The sequence below is a fragment of the Sphaerulina musiva genome (assembly GCF_000320565.1).
Source record: "Sphaerulina musiva SO2202 unplaced genomic scaffold SEPMUscaffold_4, whole genome shotgun sequence".
Taxonomy (NCBI): domain Eukaryota; kingdom Fungi; phylum Ascomycota; class Dothideomycetes; order Mycosphaerellales; family Mycosphaerellaceae; genus Sphaerulina; species Sphaerulina musiva.
In genome coordinates, this window is record NW_016017386.1 from 1,140,467 (window position 1) to 1,155,785 (window position 15,319).

A 15,319-nucleotide genomic window follows, 5' to 3' on the forward strand; every position below is an offset into this window, starting at 1 on the left:
CGCAGAGGCAGAGTTGTTGGCACTCTCATCAATTGCGGGTAATGGGTACTGGTGGACTCGACTTTTCTCGGAATTTGACAAGGTATTTCCACCTGGAAATGAGCCATCTGGGGAACCTGTCAAGGATGGAACCATAGGTGGAACCAAGGTTTTCTGTGACAACCAACGTGCAGTGGACATCGCCAATCACAAGCATGGATCTCTCAACACGGCTTTGAGACACGTTGATATCCACCAACACTGGGTAAGACAGGAAACAATGGCAGGAAGATTGACCGTTGAATGGATTGGTACTGCCAAGCAACGAGCTGATGGCTTCACAAAGAACCTCCCCAAGGGGTCATTCCAGTCATTCAGGACAAGCCTGGGGCTCAGGTAAGTAAGGATATGGACATGGTTGATCATTAGATTGAGATGGACGGTCACCATGTCTGGTATTTCAGCTTTTCTTATGTAATCAAGCTGAGGGAGGTGTGTTTGGACAGAAGGACATGGGTGCCCTGGCATCATGTGACATGAGTCATATGAGATAACAGGGGCCACTGATTCCTTGGCATATGTATGTAGAGTTGGGGATACCCACCCCCCCTCTTTTCTCTTCTTGAGAGGGCAGACCTCGGACCTCAATTAATCCACTTATTGATTGGTATTCCATCAATCTTCTCAATTGGGCACTAGTGTGGTGTGTGGTTCCAACAGATAGGTAATGACCTGAACCTGGCAATTAAAATCGGCAAACCACTATAAATTACTAAGAAGACACTACGGCAGTAACAATGTGGAACACCAACTACCATGACCGCACCGAACAACGTGCACATAAGCATTATCGTCTGCAAAGGAAGTCCTCTCGACTACCAGCAGTATCGCCACACGGCATTCTGGATCCAATTCGACGATCCATCCACCACTCCTGCAATCATGGCTCACATCACCGGCACAGCGGGCATGTTCCAGTTCGAATTCCAAGAAACCAACTCTGACCCGACGAGTAGCAGCAATTTTGCCAAGCAGATCGAAGTCGGCTTCCTCATAACTCCTGCAACTCCAAGTCAATTGAGGCTAGTACTGCAAAGAATCCCTATTGACAACTGGAGCAGAGAATTCAATTGCCAGAGCTGGATCGAGAGAGCGCTCAAGACGCTCATGGTAGACGGGTGCATATCGGCAAGTGCCTACGAGAGGGGCTTGGACGGCATGGTTGATGCCATTGCAGAAGCGGAGGACGAGGAAGAATGATGGATGGCGCAAACACAACGCGCAAACTATGGTCGCTGCCAGCGTGCAATTGCCTGGTACGTTAGAAGCTCGGAAGGGTAGCGGGTTTCGAAAATATCGATAGCGAGGTCATACCAGCCTTTGCATCCCGTGGGGCGGTCAAAGAATTTGACGTATTCCCAATACTCGGGATACCAGCCTGCGAACTCCCAGTCGAGAAGTGCCTGTATTTGGCCATCGCGGACAATGATATTACGTGGCGATAGATCAGCATGAGAAAAGACAATGCGATGTCCGGTATGGGCCTGCAAACTCTCCACGAGTGTCTCGCGGATGAGCTGTGGGGTGCCCTTTCCGAGGTTCAAGATGAAAGCATGGAAAGCTGTCTCGGTCGCAAAAGGTCCGCCGGTGTAATCGCTGATATAGCGACAATCACGCGCGGGCCCGTCACAGGCTCCGATGAGAGTGGGTGTTGCTGTGGGCTGTGCAGCCCGCATGGTTGAGATGATGGCCCGCAGCTGTTGTGCAATCGAATTTTTGTCTGCGGCATCTATGCTCTCCCATGCATCTTCCAAACATACCCCATCAACAAAGTCCATACAGATACTGCAGATGCCTTCCGGAGTGATGGAAATGTCGTAAATTTCGGGCACCGGTATGCCCAGTGTGCCGGCCAATCTCAACGCATTTCCTTCCTCTCTGCGAACTTTTGTTCCGGATTTCCGAACAATATGATAGTGTCGCGAGATTCTACACCCATCCTTCCCTGCTGTCGAGATGAGCACTCCTGCAAAAGGGATCAATCAATACATATAGTGCCGCAATGAACGCAAGTCGACATGAAGCTGACCTTCAGGATTCGATGTCAACTCCGCTCTAGCGACGTCCATTCTACTAGGATCCATAGATTGATGGGACCTGCAGGATGGAGGTGCGTGAGGAGGCGTGCGCAGGTACGTACAGGTTCGAGATTGATCTCATGCAGACCGTGCAGATAGATACATAGGTGTAGATGGTTGTCAATCCCGTCTCTAGCGAATCTGAAGCAAGTCCCTGGCCCAGCGGCAGCGGACGGCTATCTCGCTCGGGAGGCCTAAAGTGGCAGAAGAGACACCTTGTGAGCTCTCAATCACAATAATCATGACAGTTCACATCATTGACCATCAGTGCAAGATGAACCAAACGGTAAGGCAGCTGCGGCACCGAAAAGGTGAAGTCAAAGTGCTTGCTACTGTATGCAGCTAGGTACTCCATCACTTCCTGCACTTTTCCCATATGAAAAAGAAAAAAAAAACCCAAAAATCTCCCCCATCCCTCTTCCCTCCTCCCTCACAGGTACCACTCCTCACGCCCAACCATGACCAATTCCCCCTCCCCCTCAACCGACCTTACGATGACGACGACGACGACGACCACCACCACCACCACCACCAACTCCCCCTTTCCCCTAACAGCCACCGACCTCCAAATCCTCTCCACCCCCGACTCCGAATTCCACCTCCTCACCTGGTCCGACCTCCGCACCATCATCTCCTCCAACGCCCTCGAAGCCCTCAAACGCCGACCCTCCGACCTCCACAAATACCTCGCGTGGTCTCACGAGATTAAAGCACAATATGGCGGAATCGTACCATATGTGATTCGGGAACGGCTGCGTTGGATTCCAATAGTACATCAACAATTAGAGGGAAAGGGACAGACAGCCGCGCCGAGATTTCAGCATTATTCAAAAATTCCATTTCAAGATCAGAGGGATTATGCGATATTGGTGAATGATTGGCCGTATGGGTTTGTTGAGGGAATCAGACATTTGGTGGTATGGAGTAAAACTCCGATTGCAACGGAAGATGTACAACGAGGAGGGGATTTGACAGAGGAGAGTCGGAGGGTGATTGAGGAGTTTGTGGAGAGGGTTTTTGTGAGGGGGTTGGAGGGAGAAGGAGGAGAGGGAGAAGGGGGGAAAGGAGGAGATTCGGCGAGGGATAGAGTATTGTGGTTTAAGAATTGGGTCAGTTTGCAAAGTGTGAGAGGGGTGGATCATGTACATGTATTGGTGAAGGATGTTTCGGATGAGATGATTGCGAAGTGGACGCAGAGGAAGGATTTGTGATATGGGAGTTGCTGCTGTATGTCGAACTCTCCTAAAGGCAGTAGTAGGTATGTACCTAGTAGTACAGTCTAGCTAAATGATAGCTATCTTCACCAGACTATGTAGGTAGTAGCCAGAGAGATCTACTACTCCTACTCTTCTCCGGCCATCTTTCTGATGAGGTGGCCACAGACATCTCTTATTTCTACCCCTTCTTGCCAAAAACACCGACACGCAATCATGGCCTAGATAGGCAGGTAGGTACTGCAAAGTAGGAAGGTCCCTAGGGGTATAGAACATGTATTGTCTTGGCCACTCGACGCGTCAACAGCACTTCTGACCAGGGCCAAGTAAGGTGTACCTGATGTATTATACTAAAACACCTCCGAAATCGCCATGACTTTTTGCTTGCTTTTCTCGGCCAGAAGTGCCATGATCATGTAAGGTACCTGTATGTATCATGAATGTATAATGATGACCTTCCCTTTCTTGTTTGTGATCATGCAAAAGGCCAAGTGTGGGCATAGGTAGGTACGTATACAGTGGCGGGTGTTTCCGCACAAATAATGTTTTCCATGTCATGTCTGCATTATTGCATAAAAGAACGCAACCCCAGGCAGCCAGGCCAGACTTGTCTAGTCATCTGTAAACCCCGGTTTGAAATCCAGGCGATATGAGTTGAGATCGTGTTCGTAACAGTTCGGGCGTCTCCTGATACAGGTGATAATGGGAATCAATCCTTTCGCGGTCCGTACTTCAGGGACATGCCGACCGAATGTTGAATGTGCAATGTGCAATGCAATGCATGCTGTGAATAGATATTCATGTTTCGCGTGCACTGCCACGGCAACGCACGTCCGGCACGGAAACCATGAGGAAGGGGGGTTTTTTGGATGATGCATATGCTGATGAACGGAGAGCTCCCAATTAGTCAGGTAGGTAAGGTAGGTGAGGTAAGGAAGTCATCCAATCCGTTCGGCATTCTCCATACTGCGTAGGATGGTGATGGGCCACTTCTGGATTTGCATTATCTCTTGTTCCTTTGTGTGTCTCACTAGTAAGGAGGGCCCGTCAACAGCATCATCTATTCGCACCTCCCTTGACAAGTAATCCTGCTTTCTCAAGCACATGGTCGGATGAAGGTCCAGATCCTGTTGCCGCGCGCAGCTGACTGCCGTAAAGGTAAGGTCATGTATGCGTACGCATCATTATTATTGTGATGCTCCACCGTCAAGCTGACCAGCTGCTTGGCAGATACAAGGACTGAGTGCGCGCGAGAGGCCGAGAATCTGCCGGACTAGCAGTGCCGTGATTTGCGCCAGATGTGTGCGTGTGCGTGTGCGTGTGTGATTCGGCGTGGTGGTGGTGGTCGATGTCATAGAATAAAAATACTGTTCGGGGTGGAACTGGTCTCGCCGGTCTATCGTCGCTCACTATACGAAGGACGCCAGGCCAGTAGGAGAGGAGGTGGGTCACATCTCACCGAGGCCAGAGGGATCGACATCCGAGTTCCATCGCGAAGGCACAGTCCACTGAGTCCAGATAGCCGTGTCGATCCGGGCGGTGGAGATGTGCAGCATCCGGGTCGTGCTCAGTAGTAGAGCAAAAGTTGGTGGTCAAAAGTGTTCCCCATCGGACCCGGAGCGCCCGCCGCCGAAGGCCGATGTCTTCTTCTTCTTCTTCGACATCTGGGCCAACTTCCATGTGTGAAGAAGAGATGCGTCCAAATGCAGGTCGCCAGTAGTAAGGTAGTGTCGTAACCACGTCCAAAGAATAGAAAACACATGGAATGAAAAATATACCTTTCAAAACGGGCCCGCAAACCCCCCACCAATACTTCCTGGCTCTCCGTCTGCCGTGTTCTCAATGCCAATGATTTCCTCCACAATAAAACACCTCCAGAAGCCATCGCGTTTCCGGAATCGAAAGATGGCCACAACATGTCGCACCACGTCCGGGGGAACACCGAGCACATCACTCGTGACAAACACACCCGCATGTCCATTCTTGTACACGTGGGTATCCAGTCCTTGAATGACCATCTTGTACTCGGTCTGCGCAGTCAGTGTAATCAGTCGTCGTAGATATTCCGCCAGGTCCTCGGTGCCTTGCGGCCATGGCGGAGGCGTATTCGCGGTGAATTTGGGGTCAAACGAGGCCGTGACGGGGTGGTCCAGCGTCAGTGTCCTGTTGTTGATGGCGTCGATGAATGTGCGCACGACCGATTCGAGATGGACCACAATGGCCTGGACCGATGGCTTCTTGGAAGAGGCGACCTCGGAGAGATCCGATAGATGGTGGTGGTGCGGACTGGTGGTGCTCGCGGAACTACTGGTCCGCAGCAGACTATCCAGTGAGCTGATGGCCGGTTTGGCGTCGACGGCGTCCAGCATGTCGTCGTCGTGAGGTTCTACTTTGCCGATGAAGGTGTTGGTCTGACCTGGGGAGGATGTCGAAGCTGGGGTCGGGGCTGTGCTGTAACTGGTGTTACTGTTGGTCGCACTGTTGCTTTCCGCCGCGCTCACTTCCGACTCTCTTCGCTCGTCATAATGGCCGAAGATTTTCGCGTCGAGTTGATTCATCATCATTATGGGGTGACGACCTTTTTTTCTTTTGTTTTTCTTTCGTTTTCTTGGATTTTTTTCCTCTCTTCTATCTTTGCTGGCAGCGGGAGACAGGCCTTTTTGTTTAAGACGACATACAAACGAGGGAGCACGCACAGGTGCAGAGCAGAGTCATGCTATTTTTGAAAGCCTGGTCCCAGTCGTGTGGTTGAAACATGCTTGAAAGATAGTCCCCCGTGTCGGTCGGCCTGTAATTCGATCACACGCGGAGGCCTGTAGAGTTCAGGCAAGTTCCATTAGGAGGGACGGTATGGCGCCTGTCGTCTGCGGCGCCATGGCACGTCTCGAGATCAGCCCCCACGATTGGGTTGCAGGGCGCGCGGTGAACCTACTGGGAGGGCACGCGACTCGCCGGGAGGTGGAAGCAAGCGAGTGACAACGGATGGTCACTGGTCCATCTCACTCTTCACTACAGGTACCTACCTACCTACCTCTACCGTACAGTACCTTAGGAGGTAACCTCTTACTGTGTACGGGATGGCTTCCAGGCGAGGCGAGGCGAGGCGAGGCGGGGCATAGCGCGGCAGTGGCAATGGCAGTGGCAGTGCTAGACTGACAGTGCCATCGACGTGCTCCGGACCATCCTACGGACATACTGCGACGTGATGATGGCCATTATCGACGTCGTTTGAAGCATAGCTCTGCGCATAAGCTTTCGCCCGTAGCGTCCCTGGAGCTGGTGGACGGTGGTCCAAGAACGCCGACGACTACGAACACTACTTAACATCTACACTAACTAGCCACTAGTCGGGCGTGCTACCAAAGAGCGACTGGACATCCGTCGCGCTTGGTCCTTTCGCCCTTGCACCGACCGAGGACGGACGGTGGCGGCGGCGGCGGCGGCGGCGTGCTCCGTCGTCACGCATAGTATGGCATGGCATGGCATGCAGACTGGCACTATCACATATCCACCGACATGACGAGAGCCGGACTACTACTGACACTACCGACCGAGAGGAAGTTTCGTGCAGCCACAACAATCATCAATCATCCAACATCAATCATCCCGTCATCACCATTATTATTATAATGATAATCATAATAAGAATAACCTCCAGCTCCGACCGGGTATGGCTATGCTACCTGGCTCTCTCCATCGGTCTTCCCTGCTGGCTGTCCAGGATCATGCGAGGTCTCAAAAGGGCAGGTTGCGCCTCTTTTCTCTTGCGAGATCGCCAATCCTCCATGCATCAACCTTGGCGCGTCTTGTGTCGAAACTAGTCCCAGCCATGCCCTTGAAGGCCATGCGAATGACGATGCTACCTCCTAATGCCCTCACATGCTGCCAATGCACAGTCAGGCAAGGTCATCCAATGCCACGCGGTCTGACCGTGGTCCGGTGAATGATGAATCCCATATTGGGCTTGGCATGGACAGTACCAAGGGAGGTGGCTCCATCTCAATAGACTGACTACGATGTACCTTACCTGGACCTGAGATCAAATCCGATCGCGTGCTCGGACACCTTTTCCCCAGAGACAGAGGGAGGGAGAGAGGGAGAGCGTGATCGGATGAGGACACGCTACGACTATCTGATGCTAAGCAGCCGGACAAGTACAGCCTCTCTCTCTCCGGTCTAGCACGCATCATTTGTCAGAGTCTGTGCATCAGCACCAATGACCATTTTCAGCTGGGCAGAGTCCAGACTATAGTACAATGTACTTTCGCAAACAGAGACACCTCATCATCCTCATCACCAGACACCGAAAGCAAGAAGAAAAGTACTTTTCGCGTTATTACTTAATAAGTGTCTTCACGGGGAGGCTGTGTGAAGATGCGGATGCGATGCATGATGATGAGTGTTTTCCTTCCAGAAACTCATCACATCACATACTACCTAGGTAGCTTGGTTCGGATGAAGACGATCTGACGCTATCTTACCGGCGAGGCTATGGGCAGCCCTTGGATTCGTCTAACCGCAGCCCTAGACGTAACACACCTCGACATCTCGTTATCGACGTAATATACTCCGCTGCCTGAGGCCAGCCTCTATATCGCTACTGCTACCGCTGCTGCTATAGCCTGTCGCAAGTCTCGCCGTCGCGACTCCCGTCTCCTTTACGAATCTGCCTTTACCTCCTACCCCTTCAAAATACGATTATTAATCGCGAGCGTACGATACGTATACCTATTATCCTATGTATAAGATAATCGGCTTCTACGAGTAGCGAGGCAGATTCGTAGAGGAGAGTCGTAGTAGCCCGCGACATGGAGGCGGCGAACTTCGAAGTATTTTACGTCGATAACGAGAAGTGGACTTAGCGGAGCTGCGGAGGTAGGTATATTACGTACTGTTTGGGTGTATTATATCTAGGGCTGCGGTTAGACGAATCCAAGGGCTGCCCATAGCCCCGCCGCTATCTTACCTTGCCTGACCTTACTTCCTACCTACTGGATGAGCTAGAGCGAGTCAGTACCTAAGGAAAAGTAAGAAACGCCTTGTGGTACCTCCTAGCGTTGTACCACACTACCACAACACTGGGAACCTATAATATACATCCTCCGAAGAGTGCAGTCCAATCAACACTTCCAAATTCCGCACATGCGACCCGCCGCTGACATCGCTTACATCGGCACGGGCAAGCCGCAAAGATCGTATCGGACGTACCGTATTAAATCTAATAAAACAGAAACAAATCAAAAAAATTGAAGCTTTTTCCTCACACCTGCACCTGCACCTTCACTTTCAACTTCACCTTTCCTCCTCGGAGGTCGGGCCCTCTTATCACGTACATGGCACATGCAGAGGTCGTAATAAGATACATCACTCACATACCTTAGTACATACATGTACCTTAGCGTGCCTGGAATACGACGGAGGCACGTACTGTACATACATACGTACGCTTTTATTGTTGTTGTTTTCCAAGGAGGAGAGGTTTAAGGTACATACCTGCATTACATTACATTACATGAGGGGCAGTTACCTGCATTACATTACATGAAGGGCAGTAAGGTGCCTTATTGAAATACGAGCGAAACTTTCACAAGCGTGCTGCGTGCGTTGCAGGTAGAGGACGGACGACTGACTGACCGACCGAATGACTGACCGACGGAGGACTGACCGACCGAGGGCTGAAGACGGAAATCGCATCATACCGCCTCTTCTTCTTTTTGATTTCGTCTTTTAGTTTTGTTTTTGGATGTTTTGTCTATCTAGTCTAGGTCTCAACATTGAACAAGTAGAGTTCCAATTCCCAAACGGGCGAAGAAAACAAAAAACAAACCAAAAACGGAATTAGGTAGGTAGGATCCGGAATGATTGCGAGATTATGTTTTTTTTTGTTTTATCTTATTTTTTTCGAGTGTGTGACTTATAACTATGACTAACTTCATGGCTGTAACTGTGATTCTGTTGTTATTGACTTGTTGACTTGTTGATGTTATGATTGTTATTTGACATGACGCGGAAAAAAAAGGTATTTCGATGCCGAATTAATTTGGCTGAAATTTCCCGATGCTTGGTATATCACCATTGAAGTCGAATGTTAATCTACGAAGATGATGAGACGAAATATTTCTGGTCTCATCTCATCGGATCGTCGTGGTGCTAGGGCCTTATTAGTTTCTTAGCATCACTCGGAATATGGTATACGTTGACCGCTAGATACGTATAGGCCTTGGGAACCATATCATATCAAGAAACTGAACTGTGAGCATAAAGTATTGAAGGTGCGAGGGCTTGAGATACTTGCTCATGCCTTTACCTATGTTTCACACTTGACAGGCGTATGCGTGCACATCCTATTGCTGTCTCGGACTCACATGCGTCTGTCAGAATAATTCAACCTTAAAAGGATTCCAGACTCGAGGATAGTCAAAGTGATCACACGTTCCATGTCCGCGGACTTCCATCTGCAACATTCCTGCAACTGACCACGGCGGTAAAAGGTACCTAGCTGCTGCCAACGCCAGACTCCGCGCTTGCACAATATACCAGCCACCCGCTACCAATCCTTGCCCCAGCCGTCGTCGTCTTTCTTCGAGGCGCTGGATCCAGCACCACCCGAGCTCCCCTTCATTGCACTCGTGCCCAAACCACTTGGCTTGGGTTTTTGAGCGGCTGCACTCTCACCCGCAGCGGAGAAGTCGTCCCAAAAGTCTTTCTTCTCTTTCGGTGGGCCAGCAGGTGCCTGTCCGAAGCTTTCCCAGAAGTCCGCCTTCTCGGGCTTGGCGCCTCCTTGCTGTGGTCGGTGATCCGGGTCTACAAACTTGTTAAACTGATCACCAAGTCCTTTCGTACCTTGCTGAACAGTAGTGCCTAGAGTGAGGCCTGTCTGTCGAATTTGCGCTGCAATGTCGCTCTGCTGGAAATTTTTCATGCCGGGCTGCACATATGTGGAATTAATGGTGGCAGCTTGTTTGGTTACGGTACTTGACAACCAGCCAAAGCCCTTTGTGAGCGCTGCAATGGGGTCCTTTTGGAAGTCATCTACGCCAGGCGCACGTCCTCCGTCATAGTCGTCTGTGGGCATGGGCGATGAGCCAAAACCAGCATATTTGCCGCCCTGACTCGGTGCGATGCCCTCGGGTCTACTCGCGTTCGATTCTCCCATCCTCGCAAAGTATGCCTCGTTCTGTGCCTTTTGCGAAGGTGTGGACGTGCGTTGTGGCACTGCCTTTGCGCCGCCAACACCACCAAGAGGTGTATTTCTTCCTGAACCCGCAGGAGTATTTGAAACACTCTCGACAGCGGCCTTCTTGGGAGCGACTTTGGGCTTTGGCGCGCCTGGAACATACTCGGTGCCCTCGACTTTCGCAGTCAGTCGCTCTTTCCACTCCTCGCCAGCCTCGCTATCGTATCGTTCGGAGATGGTGCAGCTGTCGAACTCTTGACCGATCATGGTGTTGCTGCTATGGGCATCGAAGAAGTCCTTCCAGGGCTTGTTGCCTCCCAGCTCCATGCGCTTGACCTCTCCTGTCTTAAAGGAGTCCATGGTGACGGAGCGCACGAATGAGATGTGCACGCCCAGCGAGCGATGGATGCCTGAGCAGGCCAGACAGAAGAAGATCCCAAACTTAGGAGAAGCCTAGGAGGATATGGTCAGCGCCGTGTCCGCTTGCATCCTGCTGTCGTGGCTCGCGGAGTATGTACCCATTGTGGACTCGGCGCACCGCAGTCCACACAGCGATTGTTCTCGTTGGTCTTGGAGATGGCAAGCAGCTTGCTCTTGGTCTCCGGATCGACCTCCCACAGCTTGCTCATCGTGGCGGTGTTGGACGAAGCGACGTGGAAGAATCTATCGCGCGCGGTCGGTGACGAGTCGGAGGCAGGACAGAATGAACGGGGATTCGTGGAGGTGGGTAGGAGACAGGTAACTTGGGCGAGAGGCTTATAGCTGCACCATGCCTGAGGTAGATGTAGATCACGATATGGCCGTCTTTGCACGAGTCCTCTGGCCCAGAAGAGTGAGTCGTGTGTGAATGAATATCAGTGGGGGACGTAAGGTGCCTTAAGGTCAGGTATGTAGGGTTAGAAGTACGTGTATGCTACTGCGCTAGGCGACATGCTCATGCAACATCCCATACCCATTCTCGTGATCGCCAAGACATCTACCCACCTCATCTGGGGTCATCTTTACAAGCCATTGGCTACATCTAGGTAGGTACATGTATACTCGCTACACGCTGTATCGAACTACATACAACACCAATAAGCTCGCATCTAATGGGCGGTCGTCAACTCATCTGGCGCAGTCTCAAGAAAGCATCTTCATCTTCTTCAACCACCACCTTATCCCCCGGCATCATCACTACCATGTCTGGGCCTATTCTTGAAGGCGTCCTGGGTACGGTATGGTTCCATTCCATACCATAGCGTCCCTCTTGCATCCTAATCAAACCTCACAGCCATCAACAAACCTCCCGCCATAAGCTCCGCCCAAGTCATCCGAGATGTGCAGAACCATTTCAATCCCTCGAAACTGTTCCAGCCATGGCTCGAGCGCGAGAGGTCAAGGCTCGAAGGCGAATCACATAACCAGCGGCAGAAGCGTAAGGTCAAAAACAGGAAGCTGAGAGATGTCAAGATGGGTCACGGTGGCACCTTGGATCCCATGGCGACGGGAGTGCTGATTTTGGGTCTTGGAAGCGGCACTAAGGATTTGCAATATTTCACTACCGAGTGCACCAAGAGCTATGAAGCTGTGGTGCTTTTTGGTGCGGCCACGGACACCTATGATACGGAGGGCAAGGTTGTGGGAAGGAAGCCGTACGACCACATTACGAAAGAGAAAGTGGAGCAGGCCTTGGGTCCATTCAGAGGCAAGGGTATGCAAAAGCCGCCTATTTTCTCGGCGCTGAGAGTCCAAGGGAAGAGGTTGTACGAGTACGCGCGCGAGGGCAAGCCGCTGCCAGAGGGCTTCGAGATCAAGGAGAGGCCAGTGGATGTTATGGAGCTGGAAATGACCGAGTGGTTTCCAGGCGGGACGCATGAGTGGCATTGGCCAACCACAGAGGCAGACACTGCCGAGAAGAATTTGGCGAAACAGGCGCTGCCTGGCGAACTCGGAGGCGTGACTTCCCAGGGGGACGATCTGAGTGTCGAAAGCAGTGAAGCTGTCCTGAAGCGTAAGCGTTCGGAGCTGATCGAGAGCCAAGCTGAGGCTGCAGGTGCATCTTCACCAAAGAGATCGAGAGCAGATGAGGCTGGCATAACTTCTCCTTCTACGCGCTTGTCGAGTCTAGAAGGCGCACAGCCAAACACGGAGACTGCGGAACCGCCCAAAGATGAGCAGCAGCCAGCAAGCTCGAGCGCCGCAGCAGCACTAACTCAACAAGCACAACAGGAGGCGGAGCAGGACAAACCAGCGTGCTCCGCTCCAGCGTGTCGCATCAAGATGACAGTCACATCAGGCTTCTATGTGCGGTCACTGATACACGACCTCGGCGCAGCCGTAGGCTCGTTAGCATGCATGTCCAGTCTGGTACGTACGCGGCAGTCAGACTTTGAGCTCGGAACGAACGTCTTGCAATACGACGAGCTCAAGGCAGGCGAGGAGGTATGGGGCCCGAAGGTGCAGAAGTTGCTGGAGGAGTGGATCGAGAAGAAGGATCAGCGAAGTCAAGCTCACGACAAGGAGAAGCAAGCTGGTGCCGCTGCCGAGTCAGAGGAAGTGGAGAAAGAAAAAAGTGCTGATGGACTGGGCGACGGGAAGCTGAGCGATGCCCAGCGTATCAGTATGCTACAGAAAGCTGGGTTGTTATAGGATCCTGACTAGCCCTTGGCATGTACGATCTGCCAGTCACGGAGTACATGAGACCTCGAACACCGAGCCTCGCGACACCATAAAGCCTCGTCACTCCGGGCATAACTGCTATCGTCCGGCAAGCTCTCCCGCTCGTCTGTACGTTTGCCCTGCTTGAAAAGCCATCATCAGCGGAGATATAGTGAATCAAAGCAAGAGAGACACCGACTTACTCCCAACATTCACTCCACTTGCCCTTCTTCCTCCCGCGTTACTTAGCCTCAGCGTCTGCTCTCATCATCAGCCTCAGCCTCGGCGTCCGCTTGAGCCTGAGCTTCGGCTTCGGCCTCCTCTGCAGCTTCCTGCTCCTGCTCCTGTTGATACAACTCGTCGCACATCTCCTGAAAGCGCTCTTCGTCGTCTCCTTCCATCTTGGCTCCTGTTCTTGGAAAGTTTCTTGATGAGCGGGATTTGAGAGCTGTAGATAGCGTTAGGGCGTCCATTCATGATATTCAAGACGTGACTTACTGTTGTATGGTATGCGGTGTGTACTGAACTCTTCTTCGGTGTTGTCGGGGTGTTGTGGCTTAGGACACGTTGACTTGGTGTTTTATGGGAGATGGGAGATGGGAGTTGGGTCAGGGATTTGGATATATAGGTAAGGAAGCGCTGTTTAGTTGTTTGATTAAGGTATGCTTGCTATACTGCACTTCTGCCTTTGAGACTCGAGAGAGCGAAAAGGCGCTTACAGTATCGATAGCTGTCCGGTATAGATATTAAAGGACGAAGCAAGCGGCAATATATACTAGAACCTTTGCTACTAGACCTTTCTTTGCAATGATTCAGATACCTCGGTAGATACAGTAGGTATCAACCAAATCAAACCATACCTATGTAAGACCATCGAAACTCTCCGCCCGCCCTACACCGCCTCCTCCCTCCCCTCCTCTCCCCCTCCCCTCCCCCTCTTCCTCCCCCTCCATTCTCACCCAACTCTCCCAAACCACCCCGCAACAGTCGCCCAGCGATTCACATGCAAAAACAAGCTACACCCAACATTCCCCCACATCATATCATTCCACTCAGCAACATTCCCAAAATACTGGGGTCCCACAGCAGCGTACACAGCGTAAATATGTCCCACATCAGCACATGCCACCACGACGAGATATCGCTTGGCGATTTCTTTGTGGGTTGTCCAGGAGCAGATGATTGCGAGGGCGGCGAGAAGGAGGAATACGTTGCCGATTTGTAAGGTGAGAGCGTGGGCTTGTGGGGGGAAGAAGTTGCTGTTGTCGTTTTCTGCTTCGTTTTTCACGATGGTGGGATAGGGAGCTTGGGCGGCGAAGAAGGTGAGGGGATTTGTTGTTGCGATGATGGAGGCCCATATTCTTTTTTTGTGGATTGTTATTTATCTTACTGTCTATGTATCTTTTATATACCTAGTTGCGGTTGATGTGTTGGAAGGGGGAACTAACAGGGCTAAGGGTTCGAGGATGCCGAAGAGGATGAGAGGCCAGAGGGGAAGACAGGATCGTGCCATTTCTCCAAGGGTGGAAGATCTCTCATGGGCGGGATATCACTGGTATACATGTAATTTTCATTTCATGATATCAAGAAGATGTCGATGGCAACCTGAACCAGCTTGGCATATTATGATCCCTGAAATAGATTAATCCTCCCTGCCAAGATCCATCCCCACCCACTCCGCAGCAAGACTTCCTCGCGCGTGTACAGCTGACGCGCACTCGTTCTGAGGTAAGCCGCGCGCGTCGGTTCTTGGCATGCACTCGAAAATAAAACACTGCACTCGTTTTCAAATCTACTATATTTTGTAGCGTAGTCTTGTAAAATATCGATAAAGGTAAGTTTCTAACATTTATATACTATGTTAGTACTAATAATATAGTAGTAGGATCGGGATAGTAGGTTTAGAGAAGTCGACAAAGTAAGTTCCCTTTAACCGTTACCCTATTGTTATAGTAACATTAGCTATCTAGTATTTAAAGAAGTCGACTAAGTTCCCTTTTACCGTTATCCTATCGTTATTATAACGTTAGTTCTTAAGTAAGGCGACTATTATTAACTATATTATCGAAATTTTCTAACTTCCTTTAACTATTACCCTACTGTTATCGTAACGTTAGCTATCTAGTAGGAGAGATCAATAATAGAGTCAATACTCGATAGTAGAGTCGGTA

At 51.0% G+C, this 15,319-nt stretch overlaps 7 protein-coding genes across 7 annotated transcripts; 3 read left to right on the plus strand and 4 right to left on the minus strand.

Annotated features, from left to right (window-relative positions):
• The first annotated feature begins 625 nt into the window (after positions 1-625).
• Positions 626-1,789, plus strand: SEPMUDRAFT_148737 (uncharacterized protein). The gene is made up of 2 exons (XM_016905119.1): positions 626-703; positions 772-1,789. The coding sequence occupies exon 2, from the start codon at positions 796-798 to the stop codon at positions 1,237-1,239; it is 444 nt and encodes a 147-aa protein (XP_016761571.1). The 5' UTR covers positions 626-703; positions 772-795; the 3' UTR covers positions 1,240-1,789.
• On the minus strand, positions 770-2,123 carry SEPMUDRAFT_163164 (kinase-like protein; the record flags this gene model as incomplete). The annotated part of the gene is made up of 2 exons (XM_016908034.1): positions 770-1,984; positions 2,069-2,123. The coding sequence occupies 2 exons, from the start codon at positions 2,121-2,123 to the stop codon at positions 1,266-1,268; spliced, it is 774 nt and encodes a 257-aa protein (XP_016761572.1). The 3' UTR covers positions 770-1,265.
• A 488-nt stretch (positions 2,124-2,611) lies between these two features.
• On the plus strand, positions 2,612-3,416 carry SEPMUDRAFT_64380 (uncharacterized protein; the record flags this gene model as incomplete). The annotated part of the gene is made up of 1 exon (XM_016909677.1): positions 2,612-3,416. The coding sequence occupies one exon, from the start codon at positions 2,612-2,614 to the stop codon at positions 3,326-3,328; it is 717 nt and encodes a 238-aa protein (XP_016761573.1). The 3' UTR covers positions 3,329-3,416.
• Positions 3,417-5,112: 1,696 nt separating this feature from the next.
• Positions 5,113-5,895, minus strand: SEPMUDRAFT_116492 (uncharacterized protein; the record flags this gene model as incomplete). The annotated part of the gene is made up of 1 exon (XM_016901265.1): positions 5,113-5,895. The coding sequence occupies one exon, from the start codon at positions 5,893-5,895 to the stop codon at positions 5,113-5,115; it is 783 nt and encodes a 260-aa protein (XP_016761574.1).
• A 3,688-nt stretch (positions 5,896-9,583) lies between these two features.
• SEPMUDRAFT_148738 (ADP-ribosylation factor GTPase-activating protein 1) lies at positions 9,584-11,388 on the minus strand. The gene is made up of 2 exons (XM_016905120.1): positions 11,027-11,388; positions 9,584-10,961 (listed from the first exon to the last, which is right to left on the minus strand). Exons 1-2 carry the CDS (start codon positions 11,135-11,137, stop codon positions 9,879-9,881), a joined length of 1,194 nt encoding a protein of 397 aa, XP_016761575.1. The 5' UTR covers positions 11,138-11,388; the 3' UTR covers positions 9,584-9,878.
• Positions 11,389-11,689: 301 nt separating this feature from the next.
• Positions 11,690-13,139, plus strand: SEPMUDRAFT_43582 (pseudouridine synthase; the record flags this gene model as incomplete). The annotated part of the gene is made up of 2 exons (XM_016908900.1): positions 11,690-11,720; positions 11,782-13,139. 2 exons carry the CDS (start codon positions 11,690-11,692, stop codon positions 13,137-13,139), a joined length of 1,389 nt encoding a protein of 462 aa, XP_016761576.1.
• A 964-nt stretch (positions 13,140-14,103) lies between these two features.
• On the minus strand, positions 14,104-14,661 carry SEPMUDRAFT_140880 (uncharacterized protein; the record flags this gene model as incomplete). The annotated part of the gene is made up of 2 exons (XM_016902947.1): positions 14,104-14,509; positions 14,597-14,661. The coding sequence occupies 2 exons, from the start codon at positions 14,659-14,661 to the stop codon at positions 14,104-14,106; spliced, it is 471 nt and encodes a 156-aa protein (XP_016761577.1).
• Positions 14,662-15,319: the final 658 nt, after the last annotated feature.

What these genes read in the sequence shown, in the direction of transcription:
- SEPMUDRAFT_148737 (XM_016905119.1), top strand. Translation starts at nt 796, where the DNA reads ATGACCGCACCGAACAACGTGCACATAAGCATTATCGTCTGCAAAGGA.
- SEPMUDRAFT_148738 (XM_016905120.1), bottom strand. Translation starts at nt 11,137, where the DNA reads ATGAGCAAGCTGTGGGAGGTCGATCCGGAGACCAAGAGCAAGCTGCTT. An exon ending in GTGCGCCGAGTCCACAATGG is followed by an intron (nt 10,962 to 11,026) that starts GTACATACTCCG and finishes ATATCCTCCTAG; the next exon opens with GCTTCTCCTAAGTTTGGGAT.